The sequence below is a fragment of the Durio zibethinus genome, chromosome 12 (genome assembly GCF_047325235.1).
Source record: "Durio zibethinus cultivar Kanyao isolate XHJ-2024 chromosome 12, ASM4732523v1, whole genome shotgun sequence".
Taxonomy (NCBI): Eukaryota; Viridiplantae; Streptophyta; class Magnoliopsida; order Malvales; family Malvaceae; genus Durio; species Durio zibethinus.
The window spans coordinates 24,311,588-24,329,006 of NC_143173.1; the positions used below are offsets into that span (position 1 = coordinate 24,311,588).

General features: G+C 29.5%; 2 protein-coding genes and 1 long non-coding RNA gene across 5 annotated transcripts; 1 reads left to right on the plus strand and 2 right to left on the minus strand.

Moving 5' to 3' along the window:
* Window positions 1-1,291: 1,291 nt before the first annotated feature.
* LOC111296764 (putative purple acid phosphatase 20) lies at window positions 1,292-5,514 on the minus strand. 2 transcript variants are annotated; one of them, XM_022891205.2, is made up of 5 exons: window positions 5,236-5,514; window positions 2,942-3,233; window positions 2,286-2,842; window positions 2,097-2,185; window positions 1,292-1,652 (listed from the first exon to the last, which is right to left on the minus strand). In XM_022891205.2, exons 1-5 carry the CDS (start codon window positions 5,386-5,388, stop codon window positions 1,466-1,468), a joined length of 1,278 nt encoding a protein of 425 aa, XP_022746940.2. In that variant the 5' UTR covers window positions 5,389-5,514; the 3' UTR covers window positions 1,292-1,465. The 2 variants fall into 2 exon arrangements, with proteins under 2 accessions (XP_022746940.2, XP_022746938.2); XM_022891203.2 differs by having other exon boundaries at window positions 2,286-2,860.
* A 1,056-nt stretch (window positions 5,515-6,570) lies between these two features.
* LOC149515912 (uncharacterized) lies at window positions 6,571-9,970 on the plus strand. Of its 2 annotated transcripts, none has more exons than XR_016326296.1 (3): window positions 6,571-7,781; window positions 8,718-8,962; window positions 9,473-9,970. It is a non-coding gene; the product is annotated as an uncharacterized LOC149515912 (long non-coding RNA). The 2 variants fall into 2 exon arrangements; XR_016326297.1 differs by having other exon boundaries at window positions 6,573-7,781; window positions 8,748-8,962.
* Window positions 9,971-12,365: 2,395 nt separating this feature from the next.
* Window positions 12,366-13,589, minus strand: LOC111296138 (zinc finger A20 and AN1 domain-containing stress-associated protein 6-like). Its single transcript, XM_022890219.2, has 2 exons — window positions 13,448-13,589; window positions 12,366-13,364 (listed from the first exon to the last, which is right to left on the minus strand). The coding sequence occupies exon 2, from the start codon at window positions 13,287-13,289 to the stop codon at window positions 12,798-12,800; it is 492 nt and encodes a 163-aa protein (XP_022745954.2). The 5' UTR covers window positions 13,290-13,364; window positions 13,448-13,589; the 3' UTR covers window positions 12,366-12,797.
* Between the last annotated feature and the right edge of the window lie 3,830 nt (window positions 13,590-17,419).

The following is a 17,419-nucleotide window of genomic DNA, read 5'->3' on the forward strand; positions in this document are numbered from 1 at the left end:
AATATTGTTGATGGATTTCTATAGACATTGGTTACGAATAGATAAATATCTGTTAACAGGATCCGATGATCAAAATCTAAAATTTGTGATCTTAATGGTGGGAATTATAAGTTAAATGACCCACAGATAAAGAAGAAAGGCTTTTTTTTCTTTGGCCAAGAAGAAGAAGAAAAGCTTTGACCTCATCAAACCTTTCAAGTCCTTTAAAGTTGTCAACTATTCTGAAGTCATGGTTAATGATTTCACATAATTTCATTGCCCTGCAATTTCATGGCTAATGATGAAAATTTTAACATTTTCATGGTTAGCAAGTGCTGCCAACCCTACACGTGAGCTTAGGGGTTTTCATGTATTTCTAGAGTGGGTGATTTTAGGGGACCAATGTTGAATTCACACACGGGTTTAGAATTGGGCTTTAGACTTGTTTTTGAGAATCAGGAATTGCTTCTTTATTAAACTCATCCAATAAAGTCATTCCTTGCATCTTAAAAGAATTAGTAGTATCACGTGTTTTGTTCATTTATTTTTAGAGATATTTAGATTTAATTTGTGTTTGGTAAAAAAATTATTCTATTCTTTTAAGCTCGCTTCGTTTAAATAAAAAAATATTTGTATTCTATTTATATTTGATTTATGTTTAATTAAATTAAATTAAATGAATTCGTTGTGAATAATAATAAATATGTTCACACACATATATAAACGAACATATTTATAAACAATAAAAAAATTATAATTAAATAAATTTAAACAAACAAATCTAAATAAATAAAAACAAATTCAAACAAATATAAATGAACCTTAAAAGAAGATTAAGATAAAAGATAACAATATAATTTTGTTAATATTATTATAAACGAATAACAAATAAATAATAAACAAATAAATTTTAAATAAACTTTAAATAAGTTCATTTATATATATAAATGAATCAAATAGATTTTTATTCATATTCAATTCGTTTAATAAATAAATATAAAAATATTATTTAAAATCATTTGTTAAATTTAATAAATAAATAAAAATTAAATATATTCATAAATAATTTATCAAAAACTGTGTTCATTTACACCCTACGAATGAAATGTGCATTTTCTTTGGGGTGCTGATTCTCACTTTGCTGGTTAACCCTAGGCCTTGGACTTAAGTACGTATAATTCAGTGGCTTTGAATCAGAAAAAAGAATAGTGGCCCTGAAACGCAAAGCAGCAAAGCCACTGTTAGGCCCAATGTTGCTCAGGTCTTGTTTCGGTCGATACATGTAACCATAGAATTTATAAACCTTTAAAAATTCACAACTAATAAATAGAATTAATTTTCAACAAATACATTATACAAAACAATTTCCTATTGATTTTTTCATCTATATTAGTATTTTTTTTTTATTAAATTTGTCTTATAGTTCTACAATTATCTTTCTTTCTCTAACTGAATCAATGAATCAATTCCAACATACATTTCCATTTTAGACAACTTTACAAGCAGGATCAGAAGAGAGGCTCGTAAACCAAACTGTGTCAGCAGCAACTGAAACATCATCGTCGTTCCTATACCATGTCCAGACCGCATGGGTTGCGTTCAACACCTCGAGTTCTCCGTGCCCGAAGCTTGCCTCCCTAAACACTGATATTTCAGGCGTCGGATCCATATACCTGAACAAGATTATAGATGGAAACTATTTATGTTGAAAACCAGAAACAAATTTTCGTTTGATTGGTTGACTTTGATTAGGATGATTTGCGTGTAATGAGATTTAAGGGGCACAAAAAGTGAATCTGATTTTGTAAAATTTTGGATCATATATTGAACCTAATTTGTTTGATTATGACATGACCCTTTCATGTTTTTTTAGACAGCACGATAGGTTCAATCATAAAACGATATTAAGAAGTGAGACTCCCATCACACTATCAGAGGAACTTTATACGTTAAAAAGTCATAAATGTTAGGAATTTTTTAGATGTAATTGCCTATTTTAACAGTGCCTTGACCATTTTAGACTCGATTGGCTGGATTTGAGAATGATAAGCATTCACAATATGTTATAGGTGTTAGAGAGCAAAACAAATCTGTGTATCTTCGGAAAAGCAACTCACTTGCTAGCTAGACCTTCGCGGTTGCCACCGTCCCCAATTGTGATGTGCACTGGAGCACAATTATCAGCTGTTCCATTGTAAACACGAGTCTTGACATTGAAAAGGAGAAAGAAGCAAGAGGATTAGCATACTTTGGAACTAAAGAAAATGGCAAAAAATGAAGATAACGACGATGAAAAGGAAGCTTACGAAGCGTTCATAAGCATGAACATGCCCAGCAAAAACAAAATCAACCCCAGCATTATAAAGTAATCCTTCCATGGATTTCTTCATGAGAACTGATTCAGGCTCCCCTTGGTGAGCAGTATTGGTATTATACCAGGGTGCATGGATAATCGCCACGATCCATGGAGTTATACCCCTGTTAATCTTTCCCAAATCTGCTTGCAGCCACTTGAATTGATCCGAATCAGGATCAAAATCTGTGTAAGAACCCAGCATGATAACATGGACGCCGGCCACATCGAAGGAATAATACAAGTTGGAAGTTGAACCGCTATCCTCAAATGGCATGTGCCATCTTGCGTTATAGGCTGTGAAGGGTGTGGAATGGATGACAGGGATCCTTTCGACTTCGTGGTTCCCTTGCGTGACCATCCAGGGTCTTTGGCTAGCCAGTGGCTCGACCAGGCGGCCAAATGAATCCCAAAGAAATTGTACAAAATCAGCATATGCCAAGTCCCCTGGCAGTAGCAACATGTCGTAGTTCGATTGTCCTATGTGTTCGAGAGTTGTGTTTGTCCATCCTGTCAGTCCAAGATCACCTTGTATATGTGTACAGATAATTAACAATAATAATAATAATAACTGACAAACTTAATCTAAGAAGTTGACATATGACATACCTACGACAGCAAATTTAATCGGAAGTTGAGCTGGAGGGGTTTTGAGACGGAATTCGCGGCTTGAATCCGAGCTGCAACGATAGTAATAGACGGTGTTCGGATTCAATGGACCAATGACAACATCATGAATTTCACCAGATGTATATAAAAGGTAACGGTAGGAGGATGTACTTCCAGTTGCAGATTTCGAGTACACCCCTGGAGATGTACCGTATTCTACTATTGGTGAAGCTGAGCTTTCTGTAATCCAAGATATCCTCATTTTATCAACACCAACTAGAGACACATGCACCTGCAACAGCAAAAAACATCATTTAAAAAAAAAAGTTAATCATTGAATAGCAATTAAGAGAGGAAGGAAAAGAGTGATTGCTGTTCAAATGGAATTAAGTTTATATATAGTATTAATAGCATATCCAAAAAGAAATTAAATATGCTATGTTTATAGCGTAAATTACATATAAATACCTTGTGATTATGGATAGAATAAATTTACCTCCTTATATTTAAAAGTGACTCTTAATCCCTTTATATTTTGCTTGGTTAACATTATCTTTAACGTTGTTGGATCTAACCCTTCCTTTTCCTATTTCTTTTAAAGTTATGACACCAACCCATCATTCATCACCATCTCCAGAAGCCTTCTCTCATTTCATCTCTTAATTTTACTCACCAAGCCGGTACTCATTTGCATCTCCGCCATACCCGTGAAAATTTATTACCGTCATGCCCAGCAAATTGAGTAAAATCTTTTTTTCTAACTTTTTTTCACTTCCTTCTTCTTCCTTCTACAATTTAGATAATGGCCAGTAACTAAAAATCATTTGTTGAATCTCATTTTTTATAATTTATTCTTCTAATTATTTTACCCACTCTTCTCTTTCTTTTTTTTTCTTGTTCAAACTCAAAACTCAAAGTTTCTCTTTTTAATTAAACTCAATCAATTGATAATTTTTCAATTACAAAAGAAAGCTAAATTCAGAGAAATAGAATCCAATTCTATTACCATTGGAAATCAATAGTGAGTTGCTCAATTGTCCTACTATCTATATTTCTACTAAACTCAATTATATTGGATTTTTGTTGAATTGGATTTTAAAATTTTTAATATTTGAGTTTTGAATTGATTGAATTTTTTAATGGGTTGAATTTTTCAATGAAAATTAGAAAGAATGAATAAAAAGATAAAAAAAAAATTGGAGAACTTCTCGTTATCTAGTTTTAGGGAGAGAAAGGATGAACTGATAAAGAAGGAAAAAACAAATAATAATAATAATAATGATTTTGAGTAAAAACAATAAAATAATTCATAAGATAATTAAGTATCATTTTTTAAATCTGAAAAGTTATTTTCAATTTGTTTCAAATCACAAAATATATTATATATAATTTACCCTAAATTATAATGTCATTTGGTAAAAAATCCCATCTCTATCATTAATTCTAGCATTCCAAGAAACATGTAATTTTAGTCTAAGTCGTAGTAATCTATTATCATGACTCTAGCCAACCACTTTTGACTTAACGAGCTCTAAGTTGCCCTCATCGGTTTCATTATCGAATAATTTATAGATAGCAAGAAAACATACTATGAAAATTTTGTGGATTACACAAAAAATTTTACGTTTTGGTGGGTTTGAGAACTTCGTAATTATGCAGATTTGGTGATCTAATCAACAGGGCCCTGAACCTAACTCCATAATCTAAGAGCCCCCTACTCAACATGCAACCTTGGGTTATACGAATACTCCTCATTCCTCAGGCAGATTATAATAGATTTCTAGAGTTCCCAGGGACAGTACATATTCTCTTTGGATTTTCCGCTTGTGTTAGTCAACTGAAACTCGAAATAATTGCTAGCTGATAGATGCCATAATTGGCTGCAAACATGGAAGAGAAACACAGCTTGATACAAAAGTATTCAATATTGTCGACTGTTCCTGGATCTTTTTAATTAGGTAAGTAAGAAGGGTAGGGAGGTTTAAGGTAAATTAAAATTTTCAAAAAAAAAAAAAGGAATTCAGTATCAGTGTGGCAGGTCATGTTTTTTAGGCAATTTCACCCATAATTATAGCTCCTACCAACCTGGAAAAACAAAAGAAGAACAAAATTTGCAGTACCCAAATTTTCTAATCTTCATTTTCCTAGAACATGAATAAGATGAGCAATCTCTCCGCTTTACAGAAACCCACCATGCAAAGCCTTAACAAACTTATAACGAAAAAACTGGAAGTTCAATGAAAACGTAAGGTAAAAAGGTATTAAAATCTGCATAAAGAATTCAAAATGGTTACCTGTTGAGGAGAAGTTGAGGAAAACTCTTCTGATTGAGGCACGGAAATGTCTTTGCGAGGAGGAGGACGATCATAGGAAACAACGCAGCCAATGAATCCGGCAAAGACGGTGGCTAATACAAAAAACAGAACCGGCCTTTTGATAACAGCCATGGCCACTTATCTAAATACTCGAAATACACCAAGAAGAAGACGATGATGAAGAACAAGAGGGAAGGCCGCTAGGCTAAATAATAAAGTATGTTTCCTCGTACAAACTGGTAATTGAACTTTGCAATCAGTTTGGTATCTGTCTATTAGCATTATATAACATTAGATGACGACATTGGACTGGAAGTTGAAAAAAAAAAATAGAAATTAAGCAAATGGGAACACACATGGGACAAAGAAGGTAAGACAAGTGTAAATAGGAATATTCTTGGCATATGAAAACTTAAAATAATGGGTATTTAATTTTTTCAAGTATGGTATTTTGATTTTATATTTGGCATTCTCTTTTTTTTTTTTCCTTTTTTTACCTTGGCTTGGTATGCAACTTTGCATGTATACTCCTGTCATTGTTTCCAGTGATTATCATTTTGAACAAGGCTTTTCCTTTTGTGTCAGTTTTAGGACTATTAATGGAAAATTTTCTTTAGTTTAGCTGTCTCATTTATGTACCTTTGTTATCATTTATGCAAAGCCATTCAGAACTTGCCTAATTAAAAAACCATAACTCTTTTTATATATTATTTATATTTTTTGATACATTATATTATTTTTATTTAACAAATGGCATATATGCTAAAAAAAATATGAAATTTAATTCAATTTATTTATACAATCAATTTTAAGAAGTGACAATCAATAAGTTTAAATATCAAATCTCAATATTTTTATCCTCTTACTTTATTTTAGACTATGACCTTTTATACAAAAAAATAAATGTCCCAAAAAAAAAAGTTTACAAATGAGCAGCAGCTAGCTAGCCTATTTAGAAGTGATAGTTATAAGATTTTTTTGCCCCTCATTTCTATTAATTACATGAATGGTTGCATATATATATATGGTGACAGGATTAATTAGCTTGGAAATTGATTAGGATTACAATTAACATTTGGGTTTATTATTAGTATTATAATATCCAGGTTTAGGGATAAATATACAAGAATAATTAGGCTGTAATTATCATTTTCATTATTTGTTATTACCAACTTGAATAATGTTTCACTTTTCAAACACGACCATCCTTTAACTTTTAGTTGATTTTAATAGAATTCTATGAAAAGAGTTCTGTTTGAAATTCTCTTGCACTTATCTCTCTTGATTACTCTTTTGCTGCATGCTGTCAAGCAGCTGGCTACTTAATCAAGGCAAAGTCTTTGCACACAACAAACTCAGGTTTTCAACTATAGTTTTCAATTTTTGTTTTCTGTTATCCATTGTGTACTTCAAACGCAAAGGTATCCGATATCCATTGACGACAACAGTCAAAAAATATGGCATACTTTTTCGAACACATGCTTTTGTTGTTAATTAGGTTACAACTACACCGTGTGCAGAAGTTTCAATATATAATTATGTTAGAGATCAACTTCATGAGTAATTGAACATTAATTTGACTTTGAGGGGATCAAATTGGGTATTGAGTGTCGTCAATCATTCTTGGATCACACAATTTTCATTAGTTTAATGAAAGAGTTTTAATGGGACTGTTTAACTTGTTCCAAAAGTATGCATTTCTCATGAAGTTCTTTGTGAAGCACCATACAAATGTGTTACAAAGGGAAATTTGACCTTTAGATTAAATCAAAGAAATTGGTGTAAATTATAGAGGAGATATATATCCCTTACGTATTTTATCATTTCAATCTAAAACATGTTTTTCATGATTCATGACTTAATTACATATAGAGCTCAAAGAATGTATAAGTTATTAATAATAAGCTTACAATTTATTGAGTGTTTCAAAATTCATCCATATCCAATAATCCAAGATCAAACACATTGCTTTCCTCTCTTTTGGTGTCAAAATTAATGAGCAAAATTGGAAAAAGTTTATCTGAAACATCAAACATGTGATTAAGGTGGTCAGATGTCGACTATCATTCTTAACTCACATTAAAAGTCAAAGAATCCTTATCTTCTCCGACAAAGTAGGAACGGGCCAAACCTAAATCGAATTGTTACATCGTCAATTCATCATCAGTGTTTGGTTTCACTCTGATCCCTGCAGTCCTCCTAGGCTTGCAAAGTCAGAAAAAGACTACCATATAAGAAGCTACGGTTGTTACGATTTGATTGTGAACGTTGTTGTTGATTTTTCTAGTTTTTCAAGCTTCAACCTGCTCCAAGTGTCCTTTCTTATTATAAACCTCCAAGCATGTTCGCGTAGTTGGTACCTATAACTAATGATAAACAGCTAAAGATGGAGAAAAAATCATGGCCGAACCATGACTGAAGGCAAGCATACCTCACATCTGTCAATACTTCTTTTACTATTCCAGCAAGATTCACCATGTTAAGATTGGATCCTTGGTAAAACGAATCCGGAGCTTCCAAGTATGGTAAGTAGCTTTCACAATCCGGAGCTTCCAAATATGGCACAACGAATAATCTAATTCATATAAAGCAAAACAATTGTAATTATTTTCAGTTACAGCTAATCAAACCGTAAACGCAATCTTGATTATCTGCAAGCTTGATTAATCATTTTGATAACGGAGAAACTTCATAATTGGTTAAATCTGCTTTTCTTTAATTTGTGTGTGTGTATATATATATATATGACTGCTAATGATATGTTCACATGTTTTCTTGAGAAAGTTAAGTGGGGTGGTGTTTTAAGCTAAAGCAAAGCCCCACGGAAGGAAAATTAAAAGCGCAAACTTTATACATGCTTAGTTATTTGGCTAGCTAGATAGCTTAGCAAATTTAGAATTAGTATACATAAATTGGGAACCCGATTTTTCATATGTTTAACTTGGAAACTTGATGGGTGATGTCTATGGCTTGTCTTGTATTGTGCGACTCTTATAGGTACAACCAAGAAAATTATACCTTATCTATCTTGTCACTAAACATATGGTTGTTTTTTGTTCTTTTAAAAAGTAGTTGCTGTACAAATTTAGGAAGAAAATTTGTGAGACCCATCAAATTAAGGAACCTTAAAAGCAACTATACATTTTAAGAATTCTTATCTGGACATGAATTCTATGCTCTTTGCATAATCCAAGTCCCCCCTCTAAAGTTTCGGAACATGGGTTAAATTTGTAGTTAGAATCCCTACATTCATTTGGAACATAGCATAATTGCATCGTGTTGGAAAGATAAAATTCTAGAAATTAATTTTTCTTAACAATTTGGAAAATCTCTTAAATCTTATTTAGTTGGAATTTGAAAGTATCATATGTGCTTGATACGAATTTGCCTATTTTTTATTTTTTTTCATATATTTGAAAAGTTGGATTTTTATAACCATGTTCGTCGGATATTTGTGTCAGATACGAGTAACCCATCTGTAAACATTTCAGATCGCCCTACGCCTTCGTTAGCCAGTGCATCAGCCATTCCTTTAGCCTCACTCTCCCACCTCTGCAATAAAGAATTCGATGACTCAAAAGATTTCCCATAGCTTTCAAGGTCAACTTTCACACCAACTAACCGCCACTTTTGAATCAGTTGAAAAGCTATATATGGCCGTGGAAATGTGGTTTTGGCAGGCCATGTTCATGCATATGAACGATTTGTAAGTCACTTTTCTTTTGATGAGAAAAGCTATGGATGATGAAATATATTAATTACAGTACAAGAAAATGCTATAGTAAGTAGTCGTCGAACAATAACAAATCTAACAACAACTAATTATATTTTATTTGTTTTCAATTTGTTGCAGAGTAAGATTTTGAATTTAGATCAATGCATATCCCCATTAAATTACCCATCTCAACATTGTGGGGCTTATTATTGCAACACAAAGCCTAATGGGGACCGTAGATCAGAGAGCCAAAATGAATTCCTAGTTCTTAAGTTACCAAACTCCTGACCAAACTAAGAAGAAAATTTTTTACTACTAATTTATTTTCGATGTCTGTTGCTATCATTTATCTTTTACATTGATGATGAATCAGAATTCGCCAACCCTTTAAAATGAAACAAAAGTTGTAATTCGTTAATCCCAGATAGAAGAATACATCAAATATAAACTTAAAAGAAATGTTTATTGTGTCCCTGATGTGATCATCCATGCATGCTTCAGGTTTGAGAATCCAACTTCAGAACTTTCACTTTATAGGGTGCCGAGCTTTGGACATGATCAGTTAAGGGAGCTGGAGGAAACTCGAGTACATTGGTCATGGCACCTAAAAATGATTCTGATTCATATGTTGCCGACGAGGTCAGGAGATATATCTTGTCTATATCTATATCTTATTTTTATACAATTAATTTTACTCATTTTTTGAGATCAATCAGCTTATCATTTATCCACGTGTAAAGACAACGGAGAGTTAAAAAAATTTTTTTGTTCAAAATGAGAAGTCAGAAAGGACAAATATGAAAGAGAAAGATTGACAGAGGATAAAAATGAAAGGCAAAATTGCTGGAGATCACCATTATTTTTATATCATTTGTTAAGAAATCATCATAGTTCTAATATCACTTATTAAATTAAAAGATTTTAATCTAATTATATCAGTAAAAGTAAAATCAAATAATCAATCACATAAGAGATAATAATTTAATGTGATTTGGTCTAACTGACACTTTTTTATATTTTTTTCTTTTATCTAACCCTGTAAAGACTTCACATATTTATAATTATATAAATTTACTTATTAAGAATCTCTATCCTTTTAAAATTTTCTTCTACAAATTAAATTTACCTATTAAGAATCTCCTCTCTCTTAAAATTATATTTACAAATTTTCTTCTCCAGTAAGTAATATTTAATAAATTTCAAACAAATCTCTTATGGGATTTGAGTCATTATTCTTAACAATCTCCACATTGACTTAAATTTCATCAATTATCTATCTTCATGGCTGGACATACTTGGCTCCACTTGCAATGGAAGTCTCACAATAATCTTTTCTTATATGCTTTTACACTTCATGCAAATCGATCTTCAAAACAAGAACTTGAACTTCTTTCTTGAATTGAGCTCCTCTAGACTTGCCTTCTCCCATTGCTCGAACCATCAACTTTTTTCACGTCTCGAACCTTAAGCTCTTATACCATTTGTTGGAGATCACCATAATTCTGATACCACTTGTTAGAAAATTACCACAGCTTTGATATCACTTGTTAGGCCAAAAAATTTTAATCTAATCACACCAACGAAAGCAAAATTAAATAATTAATCAATTACATAAGAGACAACAATTTAACATGTTGGATTCAACTGACCTACATCTATGGATGAGAAATAAGATCCATTAGTTGTAAAGAATTACAAACATACATCAAAACATATCAACCACTCAACAATCAATACCCGTAGATCCTTTCAATCTCCTCTACACCTATAAAGTATTTTCAACCCAAATAAACATATATTCATATATAATCTTTCAACACAATCAAATACATACTCATATGCATCCATACATCATACTTATATGAACTCTCTTGGTGTCTTTTATTTTACTCACAAACATTTAAATATACAAATCCATAAGATGTAAATCTTCAGTACTTTTATGAGGTATCTATGACACAAAAATTTATAACTCTCTTATATATTTTTTTCGTATCTAATCCTGTAAAGACTTTACATATTTATAATTATACAAATTTGACTATTAAAAATCTATTTTCTTTTAAAAAAAATTTTTATAAGATAAACCTGTCTATTGAGAATTTTATTTTTTTTATAAATTTTGTTATTTATTAAATAATATCTAATAAATTTTAAATAAATTTTTTTATGAGATTTGATTTATTATTTTTAATAAAAGTGATAAGAAAAGTTGGAGATGAAAGAGAGATCGAAGAAAAAACGAAAGTTACTTTACGGTACAAGAAAGTACAAAATGAAATAGACAGGTGGAGAGAGAATAAAAATGAAATTAAGTTATTTTTAAAAGATATAAAAATGCGTTGCAATTTCTCAAGTAAACTTTTGTGCTTGAGTGGTGAGCTTACGGTGGTTTAATGTTGATTTCACAAGCCACATCTTATCTTGTTAGAGGGGGAGAGGCAGTGGCAGCCCATAGTTGTTTTCAAGCCGAGGAGCGTCATTTCTCCAACTCGCCATTGTTGACGCTTTTAAGAATGAAAAAGTCATTTATTTGTTTTGTAGTTTGAATTTTTCTTTATCATATGCAGGATTTTTTTTTTTTGGCCTATAAAAATAATTCAATTTTGTTTTTAAATGCACCAAAATGAAAAAAAAAAATTTCTTTATCATCAAAATTGTCAACCCCCTTGTAAAACTATCACAGGCAGTCATGCACACTGTAAACTTATATTTTGAATAGTTTTTTGACTAAAATAATAAAAAATATATGAACTTTATCATTTTATTTAAATAAATTTTTATTTTTTTATTATATTTAAATTGATTTTTAATTTTTAATTTACATTCAAATAAACTTTTAACATTTAATTTGTATCTAAATAATCTTCTAACTTTTAATTTGTAATTAAATAACCTCTAATTTTTCATTTGACATAAAATTTTATCTGGACATAAATAAAAAATATAAGAGTTTATTTTAACACAAAAAAATTATAAAGACTTATTTTAAATGATTTTAAGTATCTTAAACTAATTTAAAAAAAAGTGATTATAGTTTCTCAAATAACAAATTATAAATGTTGAAATTTAATTTCAAAAATTATAAAATAATATATTTTAATATAATTATATGAATCAATTAATTTAAATCTTATATGAACTAATATGTTGAATAGTATTTTTTTTAGAACAATAAAATTCAAGATTGTTAGATTTTCACTTGAAAAAAAATTCAAAAAAAATGACAACTAGATTTTGGTCACAAAATTGATCAAATTGAAATTCATGTACATTATAGTTAAATATTCCTTTCAAGGAATCAAATTTCTTGAATTACCGAAAAGCAGCACTTGTTTTATGTCATCAAAAAAATGTCACACGCAAAATGGAATGAAAGGGATGTAATTGCAAATTGGCAATAAAAGACAGAAAGTTGTCAATTTTTCCTTAAAAAAAAGAAAGAAAAGAACTCGATCGTTTTTCCTCCCTAATAAAAAAAACATTTAAGAAAATAGCTTCATGGCTTTTCAGGATTGGGCGCTGCCATCGGAATTACACACCAATAATTAAATAAGAGCCAAGAATCTTCACGAATTCAAACTCCTTTTTCGTTTTTTTGCATTTTCCACCCCAAAAGATTAAAAAAAAAAAAAAACCTAAAAAACCACATAAAATAAAATATTAAAAAGATTTTTTTTTCGATGAAAATATTTTTATCCAGCCCAATTGGGTTTTCTTCATGTGGGGACCACCACTGAAACACGTGTCGTGATCTTAACGAGTTTGAAATTTCCAATTTCTTCTCATCAAACGTCAAACGATCCAATGGCTTTCTATCCTCTTCTCAAATTTTCTGGAGCTTCTCCGCTTTGACCAGGGGATTGGCGCGTGCGATCTCCTCCCTCCCAACCTTCTTGAAATCGAACGTACATCCGTGATTTTCTGGGTACCTGTGGGACCCGCAAAACGTAATCCCACACTTGCATCTGAATCCGGTCAACCCGATCCGCTTCCTGCAAACCATGCACCGATTCGGTTGTCGCTGCGGCTGCTGTTCAAACGACGGAGCAATCTCGCCCGCCGGAATAGGCGATTCTCCATTGACTTCAGGGAGAGTCAAAACAGGAACCTGAGAAACAGATTCGACGACGGTTGACGAAGACGAAGGAGAAGACAGAGAGGATTTGATCGAAGAAGCTTGTTGTTGTTCTTTAAGACGGAAATCTATGTAACATTTAGAGCAAAGATTCAGCGTCGCCGGACTTCCAAAAAAGCCGCAATTATTGACGCAAAGACGGTTCCCTTCCGGCACTTGGCATCTATGCTCCTCCGCCATCTTTTGTTCTTCAAACCTCTCGATCTATCAAATTTCTTGTGAAATTTAATTTACTTGATATCAGATCTGCCAGATCTAAAACACAAATTATAAAAATTAATCAAGCTTTATAAATAACAGAAAAATAAAATAAATTTAAAGAAGATAAAAAGAAGTACCTTCAAAGGAAAAGCTGAAAGGAAAGAAATAAGCAGAGGAAAGGGCGAATATGAACAAAGGAAAGAATTATCAGAGAGAGAGAGTCAGAGGAAAGAATATTAAAGAGGAGGAGGAAGAAACGACGAAAAGGGAAAAAAATTCAATAATTCTAAATTTTTTAATTTAATTATTATAATTGGGTTTTTAAAAATTAAATAAAATTAGGAAATATCTGAAGGGACAGGCTGGCGGGAAAAAGCCCAAAATGGAAGTCCAGACGTTTACGTTCGGTTATCGTAATTGCCTGCAAATCAGAAACGGCCACGGAAATTCATGCACAAAGAAACAAAGAGAGAGAATCAAAACGACATCCACGTGCTATGGTTCCTATGTCCTACCTGTTTCATTTAACACTTGGCAGTTTTTGTGCACTTTATTGGTTGTGGATTTTTTGTTTTCCTCCTTTAGTAGGTGGGATGTGAGTTAATGAAATTATTAAATTGATTTTTAATTTTTTTAAAACAAACAAAACTTTTTTTATTTTTTTAACAGAAAACCTTTTTTTTAATTAACAAACAGAGAATGTTGGGGTTGTTATCTTGTTAATTAATGAGGTTAATGCCATGTGGACGATGGCTGAGCTGGATGGAGTGATTTTGGTCGGATATTGCGTGCCTGAAAGACGCGCGATTTGGGTTGGGAGAAGGAAGGTGGTGCGGTTGGGTGCATGATATATGGGATTGGTTCAACAGCTAATGGTCGACCGTCTTGACCATAGTTTAGCGCTTTGCTACGTCAGAGTCGAGCTGCGGTTAGGACCACCACCAAAAGATAAGATCACTAGTGGAAAGAAAAATAAATAAAAGAAAAAGATGGAATTTCTTAATTGATAATTATGCAAAATCTGTTTGGTTGTTCAATTAGGTTTGATTATAATGATTGCATTGGGGTAGCCTATTTTTTTATTCATAAAACATAGTTAAAATTAAGACTTTTTTTATCGTTTAAATAGAATAATTTTAATTAAGAATGTGAACGACCAAGGTAGGAGATAGAATAATCTAGACTTTTTTTTTTTTTAAATTGACATTACTAATAAATGTTAATTAAAGTGACAAGAGAATTTGGTATATTTTTAAAACCGGTTCAAACTTGAATTTATTAACAATTTGTGAGAAGATGATTTTTTATTAATTCATTATGTTTAATGTAAATGAGTATATTTTAATCGATGCAAAAAAGAGAATATATTAGGCAAAGCCTATAAATCTTTTGAAATTCAAACATTTTACATTGAATTTTTAATTATAACTAAAAGTGTTCATAAGTTAGATTGAGTTGAGTTCTCGTCAAGTTCATAGTTAATATTAATAATTTATATATTTATTTAAATTTAATTAAATCTTATATTTTGAATTTTAAATTTTTTTAAACTCAACACAAATTGAAAAAAATGAGCATCAAATTCACTCATTTAAGTCTAATTTATATAGTAAAAATTTAAAAATTATTTTTAAAAATAAAAATTAACATATATATTTATATAATTATAATATTTTAACTATATATATTCGAAGTAGATTAGGTCAAATTCGGCTTTAATTATTTTTTCTTAAGCTCATCCTAAAATTTAAACAAATTTAAAAATTATATCAAATCTCGTTTAATGAATTTTATTTTTTGTTTAAATCATTTAAAAACTTAGATCAACCTTTAAATCTGTACAAATAACCTAATCCTTTAACAAGTATAGCTATAACATTATAAATTTGATTTTTAACTTTGACTCTCAAAAAGGTCAAAAGAAAAAGCTTGCTCAAAAGGAGACTTTGTCCATGAAGTTATCGTGGAATATTTGCTTTAGGTCTAAAATTAAATATTATTTTTTAGAAAAAAAAACTTAAATCTTAATCTTTTTTAATTAAATGGTGCTAATAATTAGGTTCTATTAAATTGCAATTATGAACAAAGCATGTCCCATGGCAATGTTGGCCTTTGCCAACCATGGGTATTTATTTATTTATTTATTTCAAGCTAACATAATTTGATTTATTAAGCCAAGGAAATGCATCATCGAAAACAACTTTCACAATAACTAGGTACTTGCTTGGAGAGGCCTTATTGATTTTGAAAATATAAATTAAAAAGATTTTTCATTGTACTTAATAAAAGCAATAAAGGTATGGACTGGTGTTAAATTAATCCATCGAAAAGTTCAATATATTTTTTTTTGAAGAAAAAAAAATGTTTGATAAATATTTTTGAAAAAAAATTGTATGTATAAAAAAAATGAGCAACTCATATTCGTTGAGAAATGTTCAGTAGATATATTTTATCTTGAAAATATCGATTTTGAATTTGAAAATTTATACAATAAAAACTATAAGAGGGTTTTTTTTTAATTATAATTTTGAAGATTTTAATTTTTAATTTATTAGATATTATTTTTTTTAATTAATTGTATAAATTAATTAAATTAAATATTAAATTTAAGAGAAATTGTTTATTGTGTAATATATTAAATTGTTTATTGTCCCAAAGCCTTTAATTTAGTGGTTAAAAGTACTTGAGAAGACATCAATGGCCTAGTTTTGAATCAAGCCTCTCATTTTTCATTATTTGTATTAGGACTTTGTCCTCGTGATAAAACTAAAAAATATATATATTAGTGTACTTTTTATACTTTTTTAAATTTGTATATAAAAATTAAATCTATAATTCATTTGAATTAAAATAATATTTTTAAAATTAATAATTTAATCCAATGATCCAAAAAAGTATAGAAGTGACACTAATGTAAATGGATCTTTAATATCTATGTATAGTGGAGGGATTCACTTATGTTAATAAGTGTTACACTATTTTTTACCATTGAATTTGAGTTAAAATAAATATTTTAAATCTTCGCCATTTTGATCTATAGATAAAAAAAAAGTATAACACTTGTATTGATTAAATTGGATACCTACTTATATAGTTAAAATATATATATATATATATAAATTATTTGATACAAAAGTTTTTTAATTTCACGAGTATGATTAAAATGATGACACATATATATTTTTTTAAATATATACTAAATGATATATGTCATAATTTTAATTTTATTTGTAAAGAAAAAAAAAACTCTACGATTAATGTATTTAATAATTTATCTCTCTCACACGTATGCATATATAAGAGGTATCAACTTATTTAATATAATTTTTTTTTAGTTTTATATTTTTTTAATCATTAATTTAAATAAATTTAAAAATTAAAATTAAAATAATTTCTTATTTTTATTTATTTCTTTCATTTATTACATATATTAAAATTAATTATTAAAAAATATATATATATATATATATAATTAAAAAAAAATTGATCTCTTCTAATGTGCGTATGGAGAGCACCGAAGTAGACCCATTGTCAAACAGAAGATTGGGCTGTGTCTTCAGTTTCTTTGTTCGTATTTGTTTCTTCTTGTTTGGGCCTCTTCCATAGTTTTATCTTCCAAATATTTTTACAGAATATAAGGCAGGGAAGATGAATAAATTTTCTAAACAATCTAAAATTTCGTATCTTTAATTGATGAAAACTATATTCTTTTTATATATTTTTTATAATTTTTTTTACAGTTAGAAAAAAAAAAATCAATGTCTCCCTTTTCTTTCTCTATCTTTTACTATCAGTCTTAGCATTATTAAACTTTAACATAGTATTTTTTTATTGTAAAGAAATTAAAATGATGAATAACATCAATAATTGTATAATTTATTAATAAAATATTCTCTCAATCTCATTATTTTTATTTTTTTGAGATATTTCAAAATTATGTTATATTTTTTTAAACATCTAAAATTTTTACTTTTTATATTTTAAAATTATATTTTATTATTTTGTTTTACTTTTTAACATTAAAAATTATGAAATTTTAAATTAAATATATTAATTTTTTTTTTAATTTTGTAAAAATCAATACAAAACAAATAAATTAGGATGAAGAA

Bases quoted from the DNA above. Each gene is read 5' to 3' on its own strand.
- LOC111296764 (XM_022891203.2), bottom strand. From the start codon at position 5,388: ATGGCTGTTATCAAAAGGCCGGTTCTGTTTTTTGTATTAGCCACCGTC. The intron at 3,234-5,235 runs GTAACCATTTTG...TTGCTGTTGCAG, and splicing joins CCTCAACTTCTCCTCAACAG to GTGCATGTGTCTCTAGTTGG. The intron at 2,186-2,285 runs GTAAGCTTCCTT...TTCAATGTCAAG, and splicing joins TTCATGCTTATGAACGCTTC to ACTCGTGTTTACAATGGAAC.
- LOC111296138 (XM_022890219.2), bottom strand. From the start codon at position 13,289: ATGGCGGAGGAGCATAGATGCCAAGTGCCGGAAGGGAACCGTCTTTGC.